This window comes from Centrocercus urophasianus, unplaced genomic scaffold (assembly GCF_019232065.1).
Source record: "Centrocercus urophasianus isolate 14NV4802_14NV808 unplaced genomic scaffold, USGS_Curo_1.0 seq_13, whole genome shotgun sequence".
Taxonomy (NCBI): Eukaryota; Metazoa; Chordata; class Aves; order Galliformes; family Phasianidae; genus Centrocercus; species Centrocercus urophasianus.
In genome coordinates, this window is record NW_024884475.1 from 1,687,516 (window position 1) to 1,711,630 (window position 24,115).

General features: G+C 44.7%; 1 protein-coding gene across 4 annotated transcripts in view; it reads left to right on the plus strand.

Annotated features, from left to right (window-relative positions):
• The window catches only part of SLC4A11 (solute carrier family 4 member 11), a 95,145-nt gene that overhangs the window by 14,360 nt on the left and 56,670 nt on the right, over nt 1–24,115 (plus strand). For 2 of the 4 annotated variants that reach the window (XM_042812661.1, XM_042812659.1), the window contains exons 2-3: nt 2,449–2,499; nt 13,314–13,466. In XM_042812661.1, the coding sequence (XP_042668595.1) occupies nt 2,449–2,499; nt 13,314–13,466 (204 nt within the window). The remainder of the gene's footprint in view (nt 1–2,448; nt 2,500–13,313; nt 13,467–24,115) is intronic. The other 2 variants (XM_042812663.1, XM_042812660.1) reach the window with 1 other exon arrangement.

Genomic DNA, 24,115 nt, shown 5'->3' on the forward strand with positions numbered 1-24,115 from the left:
GCTTCATGCAAGTGTCTGAACTTGTGTAAACACCCCTATCACCTTTTGCCTCCTGGGCATGTTCCACACTGTTCTTGATGTCAATATGTGTAACCCCTTCCTTCTGTGGAACTTGTCGAAAGGCTCTGGCACAACTGTTATGAAGACCAAATACCACCAGTGCTGTAGGGCAGTGTGACATAGGAAGATGGCAAATTAATGGGGCAGGACACTGTAGGGTGAACACCCAATTTTTTTTCCTAAATGTGCCATTGCATCTTTAATTACAAGGTTAAGACCTCTGTTTTATGACTCACCTGAACAAACAGCACCTCAAAATAATTGCCTGAGAGCGTTGCCTGGAGGACTATCACTTGTTTGTGACTCGGAGGAATGAGTTCCATCTAATGAAATGGCATTGCCCTTGGTAATCTCACACCCTTGCTCTTCACTCTTCTGAATCTAAGAAGCCACTTGATCACAGACTCCAGTAAAGGGGCCGTGTCAACCCAGGCAATGCTGCAGTTGAAGTTGTTTCTAAAGAAGGTGTCCAACTCTGAAATCCTGCTCATTGGGTGTTATCTGACCCATGGGAATGGGTGTGTTCAGCTAAAGGAAGAGCAAGCAGTGTTTCATTCTGCCTAGTGATGGATGAACACATTGCTTCAGGCTCCCTTAGAAGCCCTAATAGACGTGAGAAATTGATATACTATCCCAGGGGGAAGTCTGACCTCCGTTCCTTGGGTAATCCATCTGCCTAGGCATACTTTGTTTGTTTCTTTGAAATACGTAAATGCAATCATTACACAATAAGAGCCTCTTTAAAAAAAGAAAAACAAAAAAACTTTCCTTTGATCATTAGCATGTTAATCAGCCTGGATGGATCTTCTCCTTCCCTTCCAGGTGGAGGGAAACAATTGACTCATGTAATGGGTGCCCCTTGGCCACGGTGCATTTGTTCCTCTAGCCCATTGTTCTGGGATGAACTTGGAACATCATGTTTCTCTCTTGAACCAGGCATTTGAATTGCCCTTGGATTTGCATGTGATGTTAAATGACCATCAGGGTGTTTCTCCTGGAACTGTGCAGCTCGTGCTGTCTGTTCTGAGCCATCTGAGCCATGCTGAGCTGTAACAAGCAGTGGGGTTGGAAGATGCTGTCGTCAGTGGTGTGACTTGGGTCTGTCTGGTGCACAAAGGCTCCCGGTGGACCAGGATGAATTATATTGCTTGAAAATGTGACAATAAAGGGAAAGGGGAAAAAAAAATCATGCACGTAACCTGTAAGTCAAAAGTTATGGGATAGAAAGAGGGTCTCTGGGAAATATAGTCTCATACCTCAAACGAAAAGCAGGAAACCTAATCTGTAGAACAATAAAGCAGGCAAAACCTCTTTCCTTGTTGGCCCAAATTCATCTCAGGCTTGCGTAGGTAATGTTTGATTAGCCTGATGAAGTGGGGAAAGATGGAGCAGATCTATTCCTCTTTCTGATTGCATTTTGGCTGGGAAGCTACATACAATGAGGTGGCATCTAGGAGTTGCTTAGCAGGGGACTGCTCAGTTGACTCATAAGGCTTGAAACAAAGGGCTTTGTTAACTTGTTATAAAACAGCATGCACCTGTAGGGAGAAGTTGGTATTTCTAGCTGACAGCCTGAATAGTTGAACATTGCTAACAACCAGACAGGGTTGAGATACCAGGCTTGATATCAGGTGCTCCCATGCTGTTGAAATTTCTCTGTGCATGCTAGGCACCCAATTTACCAGCAGTAATTGCAGATAACTAACTTGCTAATAAGCAGAACGTGTTCTAAAATGAATTTCCAGGATTTGGTTGTCTTGCTATGTGTGGATTTGCTCTTGTCTGCTGTCGTCTCCCATTCGTGATGTGCTTGTAAGACCACTTCAGTACGAGTGTTGGTGGCTGCAAAGGTTGCAGAATTCTGGTGCCTGTCTTGAGTACCAAGGACTATTCTGGGGATGTCCTAATGATTAGGAGCAGTGGACTAAGATGTGGAAATCATGTTCTCATCTGAACTTCTTGCTGCACTGAACTGGTTCTCTTTATTGGGATACGGGATATGGACTGGACTTGATTATGCCTTGTGTTTTTTAAAAAGGAGCCTTGTGGATAATTAGCATCTATTATTTGTGCACGCATTTGTTCAGGTTCAATAGGTCATTCTGAGACAGTCAGGCTTGTCCTGATCTTCAATCTTGCTATTTTGTGCTTCCAGCCCAGGTTGTCTGAGACTGCCTGTTTTCATGCAGTAATTGCAATTGCACGAGTTATTCAGGTAAATGCTGAAGTCAATAAACAAAAGGCTAAAGTTGCCACGTTGAGGGAAATCTCTGCCCTTGGTATTTTGGGGCTGTAATTTGGGCTTACAATGAACATAGCAATGAAGTGAAGACGTCCAGCATCACGATGATTCATGTGCTTCCTTTTTTTTTCCCCCCCCCTTTTTAGAATCTCCACCAGCAGCGATGTCAAGGAATGGATACTTCTTTGAAGAGAGTGGCAAGTATTATTTGACTTACTTATGTGCTGTATCACTGTATTGAAAGGAGAGCAAAGAACTTGAAACAGGTGATACGAAATGTGTAGATTAAGGAGGATGTGAATGCAGGCTTGTATGGTGATTGTGTAATCTAGAACTGGAAGCAGACTGCATTTTTATATCCTGTAGATGTTTTTGATATTCAAATTAGTAAATAATCACCTTCATGCTGTCAGCACTGACTATTCAGGGTGGCTTTGTTTTCCCAGTCCTTTTAGGATGGCTTCCTGTATTGCAGTCTGGTGAGTGTATTTATTTCAATCTTCTTGGAGTGGAGAAGAAGCAGAAGTGTCAGATCCCTTTGGAGACATTCTACCAAGAGCATCAAACAAACATGAGAGTCTCAGCAAATGCATGTTTCTGTGCAGAATGCTCTCAAGGATTTTTCTTTGAACTGGCATTAAGTTGAGGCATTTGTAAGCTTGTATCATTTGCCTTAGCAAAGGTGGCTGAGCTCTAAAAGGCATTATAATGGTGAAGGGCAGAAACTGCATGCAGCTGAAGTTGGAAGTGCAGTGAAGTTCCAACTTGTGGTTTTGGGGAAATGCTGTTAAGGAGAGATTGCTTTGAGGTACCAACCCAAGGCCAGTCCCAGTGGCATGTGCTCTCTGAAGGCATGGGATTTCGTGCCCTTAGAAATAGTACTCAAAGCATTCAGGATTTCCTAATGATGAAAGCCAAAGGACTGAAATACTCTTGTTACTGAGGCCTGCAGATGCGTATAGATGTCAGAAGGCTCATCTGTCTTGGTGCAGGGACAAATTTTTAGGTTAACATCTGGGAAGGGGAAGCAGAGTACGTGCCAGATGCAGCTTTGCAGCTGCTGTAGATCCAGCATTACTGTTGTCAGCGCTTTCTCTGGGCTCACCTTCTCTGACAGGGCTATATGGAGCCAATGTCTAGGAGCAAAAGGATGAAACTGGAAGCAAGTACTGTCGGCTCTACCAAGAGGTCCTTTCTGCTAGCTGGATGAAGTAACAGAAGGGCAGAAAACAGTGCCTGACCTTCAGAAAGAATTCAGTGCTCGGTGTTCAGTCACCTTCCACTCCCCTAGTTTAACTGGAGGCTTGTGTTTCTGCACAGGATATACAGAGAACACAGGTTGTAGAAAGGTGGTTGTGTCCATGCAGTTACTAAGGCTGGTACAGACCTCTAAGATCTCCAACACCAACCCATCCCACTGTGCTCATAACCACATCCCTCAGTGCCACGTCTGCATGATTCTGAAACACCTCCATGGATGGTGACCCCACCACTCCCTGGGCAGCTGTGCCAGTGCCTGAGCACTCTTTTGGAGAGGAAGTGTTTCCTAATATCCAACCTGAACTTGGTGCAAAGCAGCTTGTTTGGAAACTGTCATCATTAAGCTGCTTCTTGGCACCACTTGTTTAGCTCAGCCTCTTTTGGCATTCAGACCAACATATGCTCTTTGCCCCACCCTGAAAGTTTCAAAGAACAGAAAAATTAAGCTTTTTTTTTTTTCTTCTTTTAAAACCAAAAACCCCAAGCCGCAAAAAACATACGACTAAAAAGCAAAAACAAAATCAACTCTTCCTTTGGTTTGCTTAGCACTTCTTTTTTCCCCCTCAATGATTGAAAAAAATCTCTTAACACTTTCTCTTTGTGCCGCTGATATTTCTCTTTATCTCCTCGTGAGATCTTGTGTATACATGTGGGTTTTTTTTGTATATTTTATAATAAGGATGTTTTTGTTCCAGGGCAAATCTTAGGCACTATTCAAAGATTATCTTTCCAGCGAATGTTTCTTACTCGTCTTCTAAACAACAACTGCAGCAATGTTAAGGCATAAGCTGAAATTGAAATTTCAGCTTCTAAGGTGTTGTAGCAAGGGTAATGGCTGCTGTGGCACCAACACAGTGTTTTGTAACACACCCCTGGATAGGAACTTAGTGTGGTATTTAGTAATTTGTAGCTCTCTTTATTAGATAGTGAGGAGCTGAGGAAAGCCCAGGAAGGAATTTCCATAGAATGGATGCTGATATATGGCTATTCTGAAAGCTCAGGGGGGTTTTTATGGTCTCCTGGTATGTGTTAAGCATATGAACTTCTTTGTTGTTTTAAAAAAATAGTCTGGAATGATGATCAAAGGGAGCCCATGTGTTTGGGGACAAATTGCAGGTTTATGGCGTCCTCCAGTTTTCAGCTACTGCTAGAGGAACCAAATGGAAAGCTGCTCTGCAGTGGCAATGTTAAGAGGGAAAATGAGGAAATAATTTCATACCTACCCAGTTAGAAGCTTCTGATGATGGAGAGCACGGTGTGACAGCAGGTATGGTGGTATTGTTGGCCATGTTCTGCTTTTGAGTCATGTTTCATCACATTTAATAGCTGTCTTCTGACAACAGAGTCTTGCTGAAAATCTGTTTTCTACTCATGCACTTGTCTGAACTGAGCCTTTCTCACACAAAAAGAACAAAAAATCTGGCACGCTGTGGTAATGTGTTGATGCAGGTTGTGCATTTAAGTCACTTGACTTTTCAGGTTGTTTTCTCAAATGAGTTTTCTTGGCAAATTGAACTAACTAATGAGATGACTGTAGACCAAATCCAAACTTAAAGATAATTGGAATCTTGATGAGAGATGCTGAGCTGCATTTCAGTTTTGAGAATAACTTGTCAAACCCTGCACTGTCTTGTTTCTTGGCCATCGACCTCCTGTGCCCAGATAATGAGGGAATGGGGAGGGTGAGCATCCAGTGTTCACTACGAGTAGATTAGCTCTGAAGGCATCAGTATTAGCTGCAAGCAATTAAGTTCTGCCAGTGTGTGATGAGCTTTTTAATTGACATGAGCGTTCTCTAAAATATGAAACCAAAGTTTTTCTAGTGCAAAATCCCAGGGAAGGAGTCCCAGCGTAGTGCTGGGGATGTTTGAATTGCTGCATTGTTTTAAAGCTGGCTCAACAGTCACTGCAGCATGAATTTTTGTCTTCTCGAGCAAATCCCTCACTGCTTGGTCTCCTCTGACTTATTAATTGGTTTTGCTGGCAGAATAAATTGCAGTTGTGCTGAAGGGCCCCAGTCTGGCTTGGGATGTTTGGATATATTTTATCTATTTGTTTTTGTTTTTCAGCTTGCAGTTAGTTCAGTATGTGTAGTGCATTTGTGTATTTCTAAGATTTGTCTTTGTTTTGGAATTGTTTGCCTGACTAAGAGATTAATCTCTATGCCTTCATGAAACGAATCCTTTTGCAAAGGGTTCCCCTGATGAGAAGTTGTGTTTAAGAGCAGGAGATGTGCTACTGCTACCTATGGATGGAGAGATTGAGAGGATCTCTTGCAGATGTGTTGTTTTTTTTTTTTTTTTTAAGAACTGTCTATCAGGAGGCATAGAATTAAACAAACATTCCTGATTTCTGTGGGTTCGGATACAGAACTGAAATTCCACGTGCTGCTGTGTTTAAAAAAAAAAATTAAATAAATAAAAAATAAAGCCCCACTGAATTACTTGGATTATTCACAACATTTCCTAGAAATCTGGCTGCAAAATACAATACTGGAATTAATTCAAAAGTGCCTTGGTGTTTTCTGTAGCAGATCTGTTCTTTCAGTTCTGTTATGAATTATTACTGAGGAGGCAGGGGAAAGTTTATACTTCCATCTGGCTCTTCATGACAAAAGACAGGCTTGAAATAAGGTTGGAAGTGGGGAAGTGAGAAATTATGGCTGGCCAGTAGTGGAAGTATTTATTATGTGGAGGATGTGTGGTTTTTCTGTCTAGTGACTCACCTGCTAGCCACTACCTTGTTTTAATCTTACCTGAGGAAATTTTGGTTCAATATGTCATCTTGAAGCAGGCTGGAAGCTTAAGCAATGGTTGACATCTACATAGCATGGGGTCATTACTACAAAAGACCACAAACCTGTTCTTGTTGGGATCCTAATAGTTGCTCTGGAGCCAAGAAACATCATCAACACTTCCCCAGATCTTCTGTCTCTCAATCTCTACCTGTAGAGGGAATGGAGTTGGAAGACACTCTCTAAATCCCATGTAAATGATCTAGAGAAGTCAGCATGGACCATCCAGTATTTCTGAACAGCTGTATGCACGCTGACAAAGATGACCTGGTGCGTTCATTCAAATGCTTTGAGGTGTTTTGAATGTATTCCCTAGTGGGGCATCTCTACTATTGTAGTGCACTGAGTTAATTTCACATTTATCCTGTTTGCTCAGGATCAAGAATCATGTCCTCTCCAAAAAAAAAAAAAAAAAAAAAAAAAAAAAAAACACAAAAAAAGGGAAAAACTCCTTGAGCACAGCTACTCTACAGCTCTTCTCCAAGCAGTGTGTATAGATAATGTCTTTCTCCTCTCAAATCCATGCTGGAGGCAGTGGGAAGGTAGGGTATCCTGAATGTAGCACGTCAAGAAACATGGAGATGTGGTACTGAGGGGCATGGTGGGGACGGGTTGGGGCTGGACTTGAGCATCTGAAAGGTCTTTTCCAACCTTAATGATTCCATGTGCCTGTGCTAGCAAAAAGCATTTGGTGTAATAAAGGAGATCTCCTTACACGAGCATAGGAGTCAGATCTGGACCCTTCTTGCCAATTTGTTGTCAGCAAGCCTTAAGCAGTCTAAAATCGTGGCCTATGGACAGCTCCTGAGAAAGTTGGCAGAACCTTTCCACGTGGCTGCTTGCCACAGCGTGGGTAAACCTCCCTCGGCTGAAAATAGTGAGCTTTGCCAGGGGATCTCTCAACTGTGAACCAAAGGAAAAGCTTAATGTTCTAGCAGGCATCCAGCTGTATGCAGAACTGCTCTGTTTAATCAGTGTGGCTTAAAATTTTAATTCTGGAGAGAGCCTTGCATAATGTGAGTTGATAGCAGCCTTCGGAGAGTGGTGTTCTATGGCTACAGAACTGATTTTTTTTCTTTTTTGAAATAATTTGTTAGGAAAAAGGGGTTTTTTTTTTTTTTATGACTGCTTTTCAGACTCCTGAGTTACCAAAACACACACAACCAACCACCAAACCAAAAATGGCTTTGAAGATTGACCTCAGCAGGAAGATGTAAAATCCAGGCGAACATTTACCTGAAAACCTGCTCTTATGTCCATACAGTTGCTCTTCTGTCTCAAATGACTTTGCTTTTAGTAATTACACTGATTTAGCTGTGCGTATCCCTGTTCGTTGCAGGGGAATTGTAATAGGTGACCTTTAAAGGTCCCTTCCAACTCTAAGGATTCTCTGATTCTAAATCAGCATGATGTGTGACCAGAAGCTCACCCTGGTTAGCATATTATCAGTGTGTAGGCATGCAATTTCAATTCTTGTTTCTGGAGAACTGGTAATGCTTCTAACCATCTCCTGCATCCCTTGATTACTTTATCCCTGCCAATGTTAACCAAGTGTAAGGTTATTTGCCCTTTGGAGGCAGCATGAGCCTCATTTTTGTGCAGCATGTAAAGGTCAATATGGAGGTGGAGGCTCCATTATTGTGTTTACTTTGCACTTAACAGAGGGGAATTGGGGTGTTTTCTGAGATGGGATGAATCTACAAGCCTGCACTGTTCAGGAAACAGAGCAAACTCTCTGGTAACTTGCAGCTCTGGGGGGGGGTTGCTTTAGGCTAATTAAAGCCTCGTGCTCTTCTTGAAAATTAATGCTTTTTGTTAGTTAAAGCAAGCTGAAAATCCCCAGGACTGGAAAAATCAGATTAAGTGGCCTATTCTAAATGCTTGCATCAGAACTAGTTTGTAGGTAGATATGGGTAATGCCACATCCCAGTGGATGTCTGTTTGAGCAGCCTGATCTAGTGGGAGGTATCCCTGCCTATAGCAGTGGGGTTGGAACTAGATGATCTTAAAGGTCTCTTCCAACCCCAACCTTTCTATGATTCTGTGTCCCCTTACTTTTAAAAACTGTAGGACATATATTATTATTGTTAATCTTGCCGTAATTAATCTCACAATTAATCTGAGTTCCCTTTTGAGAAAGTGGATGTGCTTCTAGGCTCTTTCAGAACAAGAACCTGTAAAATCCTATGCTTGATTTGAAGAACGAGGTTTAGTGGATGTGGTGGTGATGGGTTGATGGTTGGACTTGGTGATCTTAGTGGTCTTTTCCAACCTTAGTGATTCTCTGAATTTTAACTGTGGCAGAGATGTGCATTTGGCTTGTATGAAGAGCATGGCTTGAGTTGCAAAGAGGGAGGCAAACCACTTGATTTCAGTTTGGGATGTATTAGGATTAGTGATCAAAAAAAAAAAACCAAACCAATATCCAAAGCAGTGAAGGTAAAATGTCTGGCTGAATCTGACAGGAGAGCAGTGCACATTGTTATTGATATTCTGGTGAGGTGACCAATACTGCACTGGAAAAATGACTGTCCTGCAACTAGCTACCATCTGTGCCTAGAAATTTCATTAAAAATCATCTGTTTTCTTAAATCTGATGAGCTGATCTTGTTGAATTGCCATCTCTGTGCTCGAAAAGATCTCTTTGAATGCCACTTAGCTTCCTGGCATTAAGAGATTTCAGAAGGGGGGATCATTACCATTTTGGAAAAAGAGCAGGGAGCTGGGGCATGGATTTGGCTGAAGGATTTGGCAATGCTGTGCAAAGCAGGTGCTGTAAGTGGGAGCACTACTTTGGTTTTTTCCAGACTTGTAGCTTAGACTACCTTTGGGAGGATAGTTAAGGGTAGATCTTACCTTGAGGGTGAGGTGACTGTTTCAAAGAGATTGCTCTAAGTATTTGTAGTGTTAACATTGTGGTACTTCAAAAACAAAGGCTGCAATTTTTGCAGGGATTTTGCCAGAAGCAGATGATGAGCTCTGATTCTCATCTTCCTATTTTGCTCTGCTGTTGCAGCTATGTGGATGAATAGCACAGGAAAGCAATATATCTAAACTGAAGCATAGTGGGTAGATGAATTTGCAAACCTAACCTCATGCTGGCAGATGTTGGTTAATACCATGATTGGCTGTGTGTTTCTTCTGAGATACACCCAAGGGCTATGATATGGCTATGTCTGGCTTGGGTTATGGGATGATGTCATAGAATGAATCAAAGAATGGCCTGGGTTGAAAAGGACCTCAAAGATCATCTAGTTTCAACCCCCCTGCTGTGGGCAGGGTTGCCAGCCACCAGACCAGGCTGCTCAGAGCCTCTTCCAACCTTGGGATGTTGTTAGGAAAATAGCTGCTTTTTTAAGACCTTGTTTCCTTGGAGTCTGTAGACCTTTCTAGGGAATGGGAATGAAGTTGTACTTTCTGAAAGCTATTCCTGATTTTATTGCTGCAGCTGCTAGGTGCTGCTAACACATAAGCAGGAGAGATACTGCCACCTCCAATGGTTGCAGGCCAATTCATTGCTCTCCCAGTCAGAGCCCAGGGTTCTCACAGACCCTGTTTTATTTTCAAAAGAAAATAATAATAATTAAAAAAAAAGCTGTAAGTGTAATCATGTCGTCTATGTTTGGATAGCTGATAGCAGTAGGACTGGAGAAGCTCTGACAAAATTGATGGCAATAAAGAGAGAGACTGGCATGGGTACTGAGGTGGAAGAAGTCAGTTCTGGGCCAGGCATGATTTACTAAGAGTAGGATGATGATTTAGAGGAGAATGGTGAGGAAAAACTGTATTTTTCTTCCCAGAACCTGCATAAAATGGGGTTAGTGGCTTATTTTCACATTGCAGGTAATGGGCTGAAGCACAGAGGGACTTAAAGTCAAGACTGGTTCTGGCTAGCTGCAGTTAAGAGGGAATTTTGTTCCTGCAGGATTGTACCTGTTCTGGGCTACTTTTTTTGTTCTTTTCTGTTTCTGTCCCTTATCAGATGAGTCCTGAAGGGAATTTTCTTGACTGTAGGTGTTTTTTCAAGGTCTGAAGGGGCTCTGCTGATTGATCTTTACAGCCAACATGACCTTGATTCCTAACTCTGGGTTCAGACTGCAAAATCTTTGGTGTGGTGTTTCTGCCTTCTGTTTGAGACTGAAGTGGCACTTTCTGTGCTCAGTCTGACATACTGACCCTGTCATATATAGTGACACAGTGATCCTTGGGGTGATGGGAGAAAGCAGCTGCTAGGGATGGAGGCAACTTTTGTGCTGTCCTTGGAGTGAAGGTGCATCTGCCATGCCTACGCCTTGAGGTGCTCCTGCTCTCAACAGGCATAAGCTGCTCACATTTTAATACCTGGCAGATTTAATGAGCTGCTGGATTCAAAACAGGAGCGGGTTTAATGATAAAGCAGACACCTGTCTGGGATTGCAGTTCCTGTACAGCCCAGGTTTGGGATTATTTGCAAGCAGTGTTTTTTGTCTGTCCCTTGCCCAGGGGACGTGTGGCTCGGCTGCCTTTTGTTTTGCTCTTTCCTCCCCTAAGGAGGGAGGAACTGAGGATGCTTCCCTTGCCAGAGTCCTTGCTGACCTCTGCCCAACCCTGGGATCTTACTCCACCCTTGCCCTTCTTTCAGCTCCTGCACCATTTCTCTCCCATTTCCAGCCTTCTCTGCTCTCAGGGCTTGGAAAGCAAATGTATAAGCTTTCCTGCTTTGTTCTTACCTGAACCTTAATTGCACAGGGATAGGTTGAGGGGGAGAAAAAGGTCAACCATGTGCTGCGTGCTTAAATCCCACTTCGTGTACCTTCTGTCTGACCCACTCAGCATAAAGGATGGAGATGTGAGACCTGTTTTGACATCTTCCCTGGGGCTACCATCTCAGATATGGTTGAGATGGAGAAGCTAGGATCGTGGATTTTTGGCTTACCCTGGGCTGATTTGATCTTTCTTCTGATTTTTTCCCTTTGTAGGGCTGCCTGAGCTCTTGTGACATCGGGGTGGTGTTAACACCAATAATGAGAGCTTTGCATTGGTGAGGAGAGGTTATGGTTATTACATATTTTGGAAGAGCCAAGCCTCAGGTCTAGCATATTGCTTGGGACTGAAATGTTTGCACAGGGGTTGATAGCACTGGCACCATGTCTGTCCTTCCAGGACACAGGCTGCCCTTTGGTCCTGGTGCATCTGCCAGCCCTATTTCATGCCTGATGGTGGCTGTGATGCCAAAGTCTGTTCTGTGCTCTTATCATCCCCCTTTCTTCTGGCTATTGTATACAATAGGGATACAAACAGCTGCCTAAGCACCAGCAACAGCAGAGAACTGCACTTCGTGCAAAGTGCTGGCTGTCTGAGCTGAAGGAAGACAGCAGGAGCTTGGATATTTCTTGAAGCCTTCAGAGCAGTTTAGATGGGTCAGTTTTTCTCCAGTCATTGAGGCAAAGGTGGTAAGGAGGGTTGAGTTTATTTGGCATCCCACACCTCAGATAAGCAAATAAGAAGCTGTGTAAGAGCTCGTTGAGCCCCTTGTGCCCTCCAGGTCCTTCCTGGGAGATGCTGAGCACTCATGAGGAGCGCCCTGGTGTGCAGCTTGCAGCAGGAAGGGCTGCAGCCCTTGTCCTGCGTTGCAGAGTTCCTGTTTGTGGCTTCCCTTGCTCGCAGTGTTGGTTGTTTTTTTTTTGCAGTGCTGAGCAATTGGCTTGAGATCCCTGCAAGACTGTATGCACTGCTTTTAGCTGCTTCTCTTGGTGCTGCTGCATTCATGTTCACTTTTTAAAAGCAATCAATATTTGAGAGTTTCTACTGAATCTTCTGCCTTGAAGCTCACTGTCTTTATTGTGTAACAGTGGCCAAAGCGAGCTAATGAAATATATTCCTTTTTGCTTCAAATTAGGCATCAGAGACTTGTCAGGAGATGGGTAGGAGCTGCTGAATAATCCTAGCAATGCGTTAAAAATAATAATAATAAAATAACGTTCTATGATGTCACTAATTTTTCTAACAGAACAAAGTTGGAGCACACCACAAGAATCCTCCAGCTGCCCTGCAAGAAAGCATCACAGCAAACCAGCTTTGCTGCTGAATGCAACTAGGTTAAACTCTAATTAAAATGTTGCAAAAGGGTGAGGAGTTGTCTGCTGTAATTAAGAAATGTGTCTCTCCTCCTCTGTGCTGTCCCCTCCTGTGACCTGCTGCTCAGCTCTGTGGGGAGCTCCAAGTCTGTCTGTCCATCTGCATCTCCTTGGAAACCACTGCTTTTCCCTGGGGTTAAAACTGCTGGATTGGCAGCACAGTGATTGCCCTGCTGTGTGCGGAGTGGGTGAACACCTTGGGTTAAGGCAGTGGCACAGCTGAAAAATGCAAACGTTTGGGGTCTGCAGGCCAAGATTTCATCCAGATTTGGGGTCTGAAAGAGCCTGTTGCTTGGTGTTGTTCTGCTGAAGGCCTGGCTTGCTGCAGGCAGAGCCTTAACTTTTCCGCATCCTTGTGAGGAGGCACAGCTGCTCAGTGGTGCACCTGGAGATGCGTTGTGTGTCAGTTCCACCAATGGGGAATAAAACCTGACCACCCCCCTCCCCCCCTCCAGGCTCTGGTGCCGAGCTGCAGGAAGGTTCAGTTGGTGCCAGGGAGGTTCAGTTGGTGCCGTTAGGCCGTTAGTGACGCTGCAGCTTGGTGCCAGAGCTCCCACCCTCCTGCACCCAAATGCAGTCCACGAGCATGTGGCCGGACTGCAGGGCAGCTGTGTTGGACGCTGGCCCTGCTGCCTGCTCTGGGGACCCATGTGGGAGCCCGTTGTCTCTTCCCTGTGGCAGCTGCCCCGTGAGGACGTGGCGAAGGCCCTTGCAAGGCTGTGGGGCCGTGAAGGCTGTGCACCTTCAGCCCTTATCGGCAGCCATGGGTTCGTATGTGTGCCCGCGTGGGCCCAGCGCAGCTCTCGGCAAGGTTGTAACTGCGTGCCCCTCTCGTTGGCAGGGTACCTCAAGTGTGACACGGACGATGGCTGCGAGGCCAAGGAGGAGACGGGGGGAGAGGAGCTCTTTGATGCCGTGAACTCCTCCATCGTTTCAGGGGACAGCATCCGATTTTTCGTCAACGTCAACCTGGAGGTGCCGCCCAACACTGCTGGTGAGTGATGGAGCTCGGCGGGACGAAAGCAGTTCCTCCCCTTCTTCTCTGAGCACTTCGGTTTTCAGCTGCTGAGTTCTTTTGTGTCACTATAGGAAAACCCACTAAAAACTGGCTGCTGAGCTGCTCTCAAGCCATCTGCATCATCTTTCCCTTCCCTCTCTCCCAAAATATGAAGCGCTTCCCCAGTGCATCCACTTGGGCTGTACAGCACAGCATTGGGCTCGGTGACTTTGCAACCACCCCTGCGAAATTAAGATCTTGCTTCTTAAAATGTGGCCCAAATCCTGGGGCAGGCCTGGAGGGAGATGGTTCTGAGTTTGGAGCCTGGGGTTTTGCAGCAGCAAAAGCAGTAGCAGGCTGGTCGCTGGTGGAGAGATGCTTTCCACTGAGCAATTTATTTTTGGTGCACATACTGTCTCTAACTTCAGTGTCATTCTGACACTTCTAAAACCCGGTTGTATGTGTGAAATTTGTTTTGTTTTTCATTATTTTAGAATGTTAGAGGTGAGTTCAGGTCAGTTTTTGCTCTCCAGCAGCTGCTGGTTTAAAAAAAGTAAGAGTGCAGAGGGGCTTTTGGTGTAGCCTGTGCCTCCTGGGTTTAACTGTGCTGGCTGCAGTCAATCCCCACACCTGCTGCATTGAGGCATGTAGTGGAAATAAGGGGGAAAATGACCTGTTAGATAATTCTGATAGTGGTCAGGTGCCTGCAGTATAAAGCAGGAGATCCCCTCTTGCAAACATAGCTTTGCATCAGCAAATTTAATGGATATTTCTAGTTGCCTTGCCTTGTAGAGCATGTGAATCCAGGACTGCAGCCATGAGTTGTGTTTTGTTGTGATAAGTGTGTTGAGTGAGGCTGGTCCCTGCCCTTGGCTCCTAGAGAAGGTGCAAGCCGCAGGACAACATGGCATTGGTGAAGGTTGGTTGCTTTTGGGTGTTGTTAGGAGACAATTTGTTGAGAAATTGGCTGGTTGAACAGTGGCAACAAAAAGCATCAATTGTGTGTGGGTGTCCAATGTTGCATTTAAACGATCCTCAATATGTCCCCAGTGTGTAGAAATACTGTTATGTGCCAGGCTCTATTTGTAAACATAGTTACCTGCTCCTAGGAATTTTGTCTCCAAGTGCCAATTTCCCCTAAATCTTAAACATTTATGCCAGCTGCAGGATAGCTTTGTGCAGGAGAGGAGGGTCTGTGGAGTGGTGTTTGTTGGGACTGGTGCTAAAAGCACAGTGCAGCACTACTCTAGCACTTCCACCCTCTGTGCTTTTGCCCCCATTGCATGATTTTAAGCCCACAGTGCAGGTGGTAAAGAAGACCATGTAGCAAACCTGGCTTTCATAGCAGGTGCAAATCCTGATAGATCTACAGAGTGCACTTGCTAGAAATGTTGATTCAGTAAACGTGCTGTGGTGCAGACCTGTGCCTGACTACATCAGTCTGCTTTCTGAACCTGAGTGGTGACTTTTTATGGATTATATCTAGCAATTTTCAAGCCTGCAATTTTACAAATGCCATCTTAATTGAAAGACTGAAGAGGACCCACTGCTTTGTGATGAGTCTGGACTTAATGCCTTGGGGTGTGTTTTCTGGGGATAAGGAATGTACGTGCTGTGGATTCTTCTGCATGTGAAGAAGTTTGACTTTCCTTATGTGTCCTCCTGGGCTTTTTGTAAATGTTTTCCCTTCCATTCAAAACAGGACAAAAAAAAAAAGTGTGTATTTGCCTCTAGCAGTGATATTTGTGGTGGAATTAGGTTGTATCCTTTTTCTTCAGCTGTTTGGGATGCTTAAAGAAAAAAATGGACTTCTGATGTTCGGAAAGGAGACTCCAGCACACAAGGGTGGTAATCTTAAAACCAGGCTTTAAGAAGGAAAGGTGTAAAGTGAGCCTTGTTTGTTTGATAGTGACCAATTGGGCCAGGTATCAAAAAATCCAGGTTCTTTAGTGATTATCAAGCATAGGGCTCCTCAGAATCCATGTGTTTAATTTATCTAGGCTGTCAGCTCTTCATCAAAGGTGCTTTTGATGAAGCATCTTCCAGAGTTGATTTCTGTACATATCAAATCAGTCTCTGGACATGGAGGCATGGCTGATTTCTTGGGTGGTTGAAAGAAGAGTTGCTGAGGCTCAACTTGACCTGTGAAAGCAGCCTGAACTGCTGGGGGTGGAGGGATTGCAGTGGGGAAACAATCCTTGTTTTCAATCTAAGTTATTCCTAGAAATTAAGTCTAACTATGCCATGGCCAAGGTATTTCTGCATGTAATGCTACTTGCTTAACTCTGTAAGGGAGTGGAGAAGTTCAGAAATTCCCTTGCATTGCTGTTGCTCTCTGGTTACTTTCTTCTATATCTGTGCTTTGAATCCCTAACCCATGAATGCTGTGCATTTATAGCACTTGTTTCCAGCTTTGGGAAGTGAGGAAAGCATTAAGTTTTTTTCCAGGCAATGCAAGACCCTCCCTTGCACAGCTCATTTCCAACTCCAAAATGAGCTCATGCACCAAAGATTCTGATGTTCTTTAAACACAGTGAAAAGTGAATGTGGGAATGATATCTTTTCATCCTCATCTTGTTTTCTTGCTTTCTTAAAGCTGGTTGAAAGAAGCCCTTGAGTCTAAAGGTCTCTTTCACGTAGAATCATTAAGGTTAGAAGAGACCTCCCAAGGTCATCACATTCACCCCACCATGTCCTTCAGTGTCACATCTCCAGGGGTGGTGACTACATCACCTCCTTAGGCAGCCTGTGCCAATGCCTGGTCACTCTGTGAAGCTTTTGTTTCCTATTTGTGCTAAGGAGCTTGGTATTACCCTTTTGTGCTATGCAGACCGTTGAAGACCATTTGTAGAGAGATCTCCAATGCTGTCTGTGTTGGTTTGGTCCCTGGTGTTTGATGCACACCCTGCTTAAAGCATAGTTCCTGAATCTCTGGCAGGAAAACTTTTAAGGAGACTATCTGTGAGCCTTTACACGCCTTATCTGGTCATTGCAGTTTGCTTTCTTAGCTGAAGGTGGTATCCAGATTCTCTTTTAGAGATCTTATGGCAAGCTACAAGGTTTCCTCCTACCTTAGTGTAGCATTGGTCCACAATCCAAAAATCTCCCCCTGCAAAGGGGCTGGGCGCTGGCAGGTAATGTTAAATCAAATCACAGGCATGGTAACAGCTCTGCCATTGTCCTGTCAAGATGTTAATCTTGGTATGATGGATGTACAGCTTGCTGCAAGCATAATTGGATGCACTTTACTGTAATTCTGTTTTTAAAAAGACCTCTGTGTGGGATTAAGTACTGAGCCAACAAAACGTAGCACGGCCCATAAAACCCTGACAATTAACCATTGTCATGAAATGCTGGGCTGCTTGCACAGATGTGTTTAATACAGGATAACCCGAAGAAATCTAGGGCTTAAGGTATTGCCTGTCTGATTTTTAGTTAGTACTGGCTGTTGTTGCATTGAATGTTGAGCCCAAATCAGTGCAGATGCACAGGCACTAAAATGCTTCTCAGTCTTGACACTTGGGTCCTTTCTCCTGGGTGTTTTATTGCTTCCTTGTGGAAGCCAATAAAAACTTATTTTATTCTCTCTTGCCTCTGAGTCTTCCAGCTTGTGTTTTGATGATAAGACATCTGTTTTCAGCAAATGTAGAATTGTGGAATATCCAGAGTTGGAAGGGACTCAGAAGGGATGGAGTCCAACTCCAGTATTGGTAGCTCTGCCATGAAGGTAGGTTGTTCTGTGAAGCTGGATGCTTTAAAGTCTCAAATCTGCATTTCTGAGCAAAGATCAGGATGGTTTATAAAGAGACTGAGACGTGAGCTGAGATAGCAGTGAAGGCATACAGTAACATCATACAATCGTTAAGGCTGGAAAAGACATCTGAGATTATCAAGCCCAACCTATCCCACCATGCCCATGAACTGTGTCCCTCGGTACCACATCTCTACAGTTCTTCAACAGCTGGTATGAGTGCTGTGCCACTCACAACATCTCTTAACTCATGGAATCATAGAATGGCCTGGGTTGAAAAGGACCACAATGATCATCCAGTTTTAACTCTCCTGCTGTGTGCAGGGTCACCAGACCAGGCTGCACCACTTCCATGGGCAACCTGTACCTGTGCATCAGTGCTCTTTTGGGAGAGAAATTTTCTCTAATGGTCTGTACCCCATCATGTGTATTTTGGCAGGAATTGGTGCTGAGGTCCTGCACTGGGTGAAGTACTTCTTCCCTACCATCCCTGTCCTGGGTAAGGAATCCCCACAGCACTGTTAGAGAAAATCAAGCCTGGTGCTCCAGCTGGGAACTGGTACCAGAGATGATGGGGAGCATCAATGAGTCTGTGTGCAGAAATGGGAAGTTTTCCTCTCCAGATCCATGTTACAAACCGTGGATATTTCATACAATACCCTGAATTGGAAAGGATCTGTAGGGAGCATCAAGTCCAACTTGTGAAGTACCTGGCAGGCTAGCTGTGTATTGTCTTGCAGGCATCCTTGCATGGCTTTGTGGCTCCTTCCCTATCGTCTCACCTAGAAGCGTGCTAAGCCTTCTGCCTTAGTGCTGTCTAGAATTGCATTGGAGTCTGTGTGTTTTATGTGTAAATTTGTGTCTAAATTCCCTTGGAGCTGAGTCTGCAGGTATTGTTTCAACCTGCTGCTGAAATATCAAACTCTGTGGCTCAACTGCTGTCTTCCAGCTTCATCTGCAACACCCTGGGAAGTAAGTCCTGACAAATTAGGACAGCAATTCAGTTTAGATGGGCTCTGAAGGTTGGCACGTGTGGGTAGCTCAAGTCTGGCATTGCAGTGGGTCTGCACGTTGTGTGGGGTGATGGCACTGCAAGCAGTTGTGGCACTCTCACCTGCTTGGCAGGGCTCTTAAATCATCTAGGCAAATAGCTTTGTGATTGAGATCTTGTTTTTACACCTGGGTGTTTTGAAACAGCTTTGTTTCCCCCCTGCCTTCCCTTTGCTGGGCTGTTGTAGAGGGGTTTATAGTGTTTCCCTGAACCCAAGCACAGCTGGTCAGGGATTGGTGAAGCTGTAGTTGCTCAGCTTTTGTATCATGCATTTCTGCTTGCAGCTGGTGGTTTTATCAGCGGCTTTGGCTGCAGAGAGGTGCCTGGAGCATTTTTTTGGGCTTTGGGGGGTGAGGGGGGAGAGGGGGGGTGGGCAAAATCCCGCTGGCAACCCCAAAGCCAATGGGGAGGCAGGATGTGGCTTCATTAGAGCAGGGATGGGGGGCAAATAGCGGAACACGCTTTACGCTTCACGAGAAATGAAAGCCTGTTCCACCCTCTGGACAATTGATCATTCCTAGATACGGGGAATGAACGGTTTCCTGTAACACGCTCCAGAGGCACGCACGTGCACCGCTGCTCCCTGCAAAACACGGGGCTCCAGCTCACACTCAGCCCCTGCAGAGATGGCTTTTTTTTTTTCTTTCCTAAAAGGGATGAGGAGAAACACTGGATGCTGGCGCCAAGGATATTCCAGAGAGAGTAGCGTCCAGAGACAAGTGGTCTGGGCCTGAATGGGTATCATTCTGCACACAATAGTCACATTTCCTCACATTAATACCAAGGTCCTTTTTATGTCTCGAGGCACAATGCTGACCCACGCGTTCCATCTGATAACTCCTGTTTTAGCAGTTTGATGTCAGGGTGGGATGTTGGACTCCTGAAGCTTCCTATACTCTAATGGAAAGTGGATGCACCGATTGTGCTGGGGGGGATGGATGGCCTCCTTCCCAATTTCCTGGCTGGGGTGTTTTCAAAGCAGCACTCACAAAGCTGAGGGATGTGGGGGTGGGAGTGCTGGCTGCTCTGCACAAAAGCAGCAATCACCTTTTTGGGTCCTTTGCTTTGGGACAGCTTCTCCAAAATTTGGAGTGCTTTATCCTGCCAGTTGGCATAGGAATGAGCTTGGGGGGGGGGGGGGGGGCCCCCGGCGAATTTAATCATGAAAACTATTGTTTCTTTTTTTTTTGGTTGTTGAAAATTTACTTTTGTGATGTGTGAATGTTGGAGTGCACGATGCCCGAGGGGGTTGTGGATGCCCCATCCCTGGAGGCATTCAAGGCCAGTCTGGATGCGGCTCTGGGCAGCCTGGTCTGCTGGTTGGTGACCCTGCACAGAGCAGGGGGTAGAAATCAGATGATCACTGTGGTCCTTTTCAACCCATTCCATGATTCTATGAGTTAGGAGGTGTGATGAGTGGCACAGTACTCAACTCTGTTGTCCTGTCTGTACCTCTGTGCTGCCTTTTTCCAATCCTTCTGCAGTGGCAGGAGAGAAGTTCAAAGGTCAGTTGTTTCAGTGCCTGTGCTGAGCAGTATTCAGGTGAGGATTTCCTCCCCACCCTCTCTGAACCAGACTGGCAGCCTGTTTCTTATTGCCACCTGCCTTTAACCTGGTTGTCAGCTGGAGGGATGAACTCAGCTTATATTTGGCTTTCTTTTGCTCCTTAGCCCACTGCCCTCTCTTAGGAATGTGGGGTGGTTGTGACACAGCTATCAAAGCTTCCTATCCAGCCCAAATCCATCAAGTCTGATGGGAATGAGGCCAGACTCAGCACAGTAATTGTAGAACAGTGAAGAATCCCCTTGAGATCCTGCTTGTGCAATACCTTGCTGACAGCAAAGAGCAAGTGGTACCTCTGCTACTGCTAACGAGCTCTTCTCCTGACATGTGTTGATGGGATTTAATTTTGTTTTAAAGGCAAGAAATTGTAAAAGCAAGAGTGTTTTTGCTGCTTGCAAATCTGCCTTACGCAAGTAGTGGAAGCTTAGATTTGCTTTGGGCCTGGGAGAAATCACCGATACCTAGATGAGATTTTTCGTTTATAAAACAGAACAATCCATGCTCAAGTGCTTCCACTTACATCAGATCCTTGCATTTTCTTTTTTTTAGGACTGTGAAAATGCTAATATAGTGTTCTGCTGTCATTTATTAGCCTGCTCACCCAGATATGCTGGGGAGCTCACGTAGATCCAAAATAACCTCTGCTGACACCTCTACAGCCAAAACATTCCTCATCTGATTTGCTTTCCTACCTTCCAAAAGAAAAGATACTGCAAATATCTCCTGCAGAGCTGCTTTGATCCAATGGCTTTAGGACTCTTCAGGTGTTAAGGGCGGCACTGGGGACCATTGCAAGAAAGGAATGGAAAGGAGATCGTAGAGTCTCAGAGAACTGTTTGAGTTGGAAGGGACCCTTAAAGGTCATCTAGTCCAACTCCCCTGCAATGAACAGGGACACCTACAGCTCCATCAAGTGCTCAGAGCCCTGCCCTGCCTGACCTTGGGCATCTTGAAGGAGGGGCATCTACCATGTCTAAGATGGAATGTGAATAGCCTTAAACTTTGGCGTAAGACTTCTGTGGGTTTGTTTTCAGGGCTGCCTTTTCATAGGTCTCATTATGTTGAAGAGGCTAAAAAACTGCGATTAGACTTCATTTGTCTGTGTCACTATCAGTAATTTTATATTAAGGCAGCCAGTGGAACTGCTTCAAGTTACAGGGAATAGATTTCCTGCTGCGTTTCTTGCTTCCATGTATGAAGTTTTGCTCACATCCAGGACCCATCCAGATTCTGCAAGTGGAAGGATAGGAATAATGGAGGCATGCCATGTTTGTCCCTCCAGGGGTCTAAGTGTGCTCACACAAGGGCACGAGAGCAAGTCTAATGTTGGCAATTCATCACCATTGCTAATGTTGACGTTCACTCCCAGAGAGCTGCTTGCAGTGCATTTGGTAATGCTGCACACACGGATGCGTGCCTCCTAGAAATCTGGGCTGTGTGTGTTGCCTTGGTGTGATCCCAGGGGATGCCAGAGAAGTGTTGCTGACTTTTTGGTTATCCTGAGCGGAACCTGGAGCACAGCCTAACAGCTAAGGTCAGCAGGCCTGGCAGCTCTGCTCTAACTGTGTGAGAGGACAAAAATGATAAAATGCCCATAACTTGCTTGCCTAATATAAACTGGTGCAGCCTGCTTTGTCCAGCATGCAGAACCATGAAAATAGGAATGGGAATGCTATGTGACCCTAATCTCTCTGCTTAAGTATGCTTAATCTTGACACTCAGGTGTGAAATTTTTCCTGGTAGCAAGGTGTAGTTGATGGTTGATAGGTAGGTGGAACCTGCCTCCCTGTAGATAGGGAGTGAATCCATGCCCTTTCTGCCCCGAGTGAAGTGTGTGAGTGCAAAGGTTGAGGGTGTTGTATCTTTATGGCTCCTCCAAGATTGGAGGGGGAAGCAGTAATATAGTGTCAGGAGGCTGAGGGAAAAAAGGTATCAGGCAGATGCACGCTGGTCTTAGGCTTGAGCATAATTATTGCTTAATAGACATGTCGTAGGCAATCTCCTGCATGATTTTATCCTGGTTTGCCTATCAGGTTCTTCTGTCTGTGGTAGGTGACATGAAGCTAGATGTTCATTAAGCCAGACACAAACACTCTTGGGAAATGTGTGTATTTTTCCCCATTCTTCACAGAATCATTAAGGTTCAAAAACACCTCGAAGATCACCAAGCCCAACCCATCCCCATCATGCCCTCTAAGCCATATCCCCAAGTGCCACTTGTTGTTGTGGAATACCTCCAGGGATGGTGACCACCTTCCTGGGCGGCCCATTCCAGTGCCTCACTGCTGTTTGAAGGAATTTTTCCCATATCCAACCTGAACCTCCTCTGGTGCAACTTAGGGCCGTTACCTCTTGTCCTATCACGATTCTATATTGCTGTTAGTTTGCAGTTGTCCTTCAGCAATGCTATAGCATGCCAGTGGGTCTTCCAGATGATAGCCCAGAACTGGGACGGTGACATCCATCAGTCTCCTCTTCCTGGACTGAGTTTGAACACTGCATTACTTTGGTGAAATGATGAATGAGGCTCCCAAAACATCACCTCTATGCCCAGAACAGCTTTTTTTTTTTTTTTTTTTTTTGAGAATTTTGAATGATTCTGGTTCAACAGAAGTAATTAGATGTTTTTGCTTGTGTTGATAAAGCAGCAATCGGAGCTCGTTCCCGATGAGTACTTGAGAGAGCTGTCAGCAGAATGGGTTGATATGCACTGGAAACTGATAAGAGGAGCCAAGAGATGCTGCATGATAAAAGGACAACATAAATTTCTGTTGCATTTGCATGCAAGTGAAGGCGTGGTGTGAAGGACAGACCACAGATACCAGCTTTTAGCACGTGCTTGCTATTGTTCAAGACTGCGTTTTTTTTCTCTAGATTCATTTTATGCAAAAGCTGAAAAACTGAAACATGTTTTCTCTTCAATGAATATTTATGGCTTCCAAATCTTCCAGCATACTTCTGCATGTGTAATTAGGCTGTAAATTGAGTAAGTGAGCGCTGGAGAACTACAAATGGAAAAGCCTGGGGAAAATGCTTGATGTTTCTGGTTTAGTTGCGTGCTTACTTCTTAATAATAAATAGCATTTTCAAGATAAAACAGCTTGTGCTTTCCAAAGAATGTGTCAAAAGCAGTAATAATTGGAACAGCTGTGCCAGCAGACTTAAGTGATGCTCTTAATCATGTGTAGAGTGTCCAAGTGAACTTTAGAAGAAGTTGAGTGATGTAACCAAAGCCTCTGAACCATTTTATTTAAAGATGAATGTAGTCCTCTCCCTATTTTCCTCTACTGTGGAGTCAACTCTGTCTCTAGTTTGATTCCCAGTGTTTTAACCATTTAAGTGTGTATGTCACCTTTTGGTGCAAGGTAAATACATCATGTCTGTTTCTGTAACTGTTACTTGGAAGCAGAGACCAACTCCCATCCCACTGTAGTCTCATTTCAGGCAGTTGTGGGACATCATAAGGTCTCCCCTGAACCTCCTCTTCTCCAGGCTGACCCATCTCAGTTCCCTCAGCTGCTCCCATAAGAGCTGTGCTCCAGATCCTTCCTAGTGTAGGACCCAAAACAGAACACAGCACTCAAGTACAGAGGGCTGAGTACAGAGGGCAGCAGGGCTGAGCTTGTAGTGGGATCATCCTGTGGAGTGGGATTGAAGCAGTTCTGAGAGGCTGAGACCTGGAAAATCAGGTATGTGGAAGAAACAAATGTCCCATGAATGTCTGCAACTCTCTATTACATCTCTGTACTTTTCCACAGCTTGGAAAGGCTTTTTGGTCTTGAGTAGTTTTTTTCCATGTCATTGTGCTTATTTGGACAAGAACTGTTCATAATTTCAGTAGCTGCACAATCTTGTGGTTTCTTTGGAAGAGTTGGAAGGTGAAGATTTTGAGGGAGAAGGGTGAACAGTACCTGCAGTGTTTGTAATGCTGCAGGCAGCAAAGGGGGGGGGGGCATGGCAAAAACAATGGGATTTCATTTGTTTTTTTTAGTTTATATCACAAAATCTGCTTCGTAGACACCCTAAGATGACATTAACACTATCTTTCGAACCAGGAACTCTTGGACACCTCTGTCCCTGCAGCTCGACTTCATAATGAGTGACAGCTAATAGTCTCTAAACAGCAGTTTTCTTTCTCAAGAGCTCTGTTGCTTTACGCTTTGATTTATGGAGGCAGAGTGGTGAGTTGATGGGACACTAATGTGCTCATCCTCAAGTCACTGCGTGTGATCTCTCACAGCCTGCTCCCTTGGAAGTGCCTGGGTGTTATTGTTGACTTTT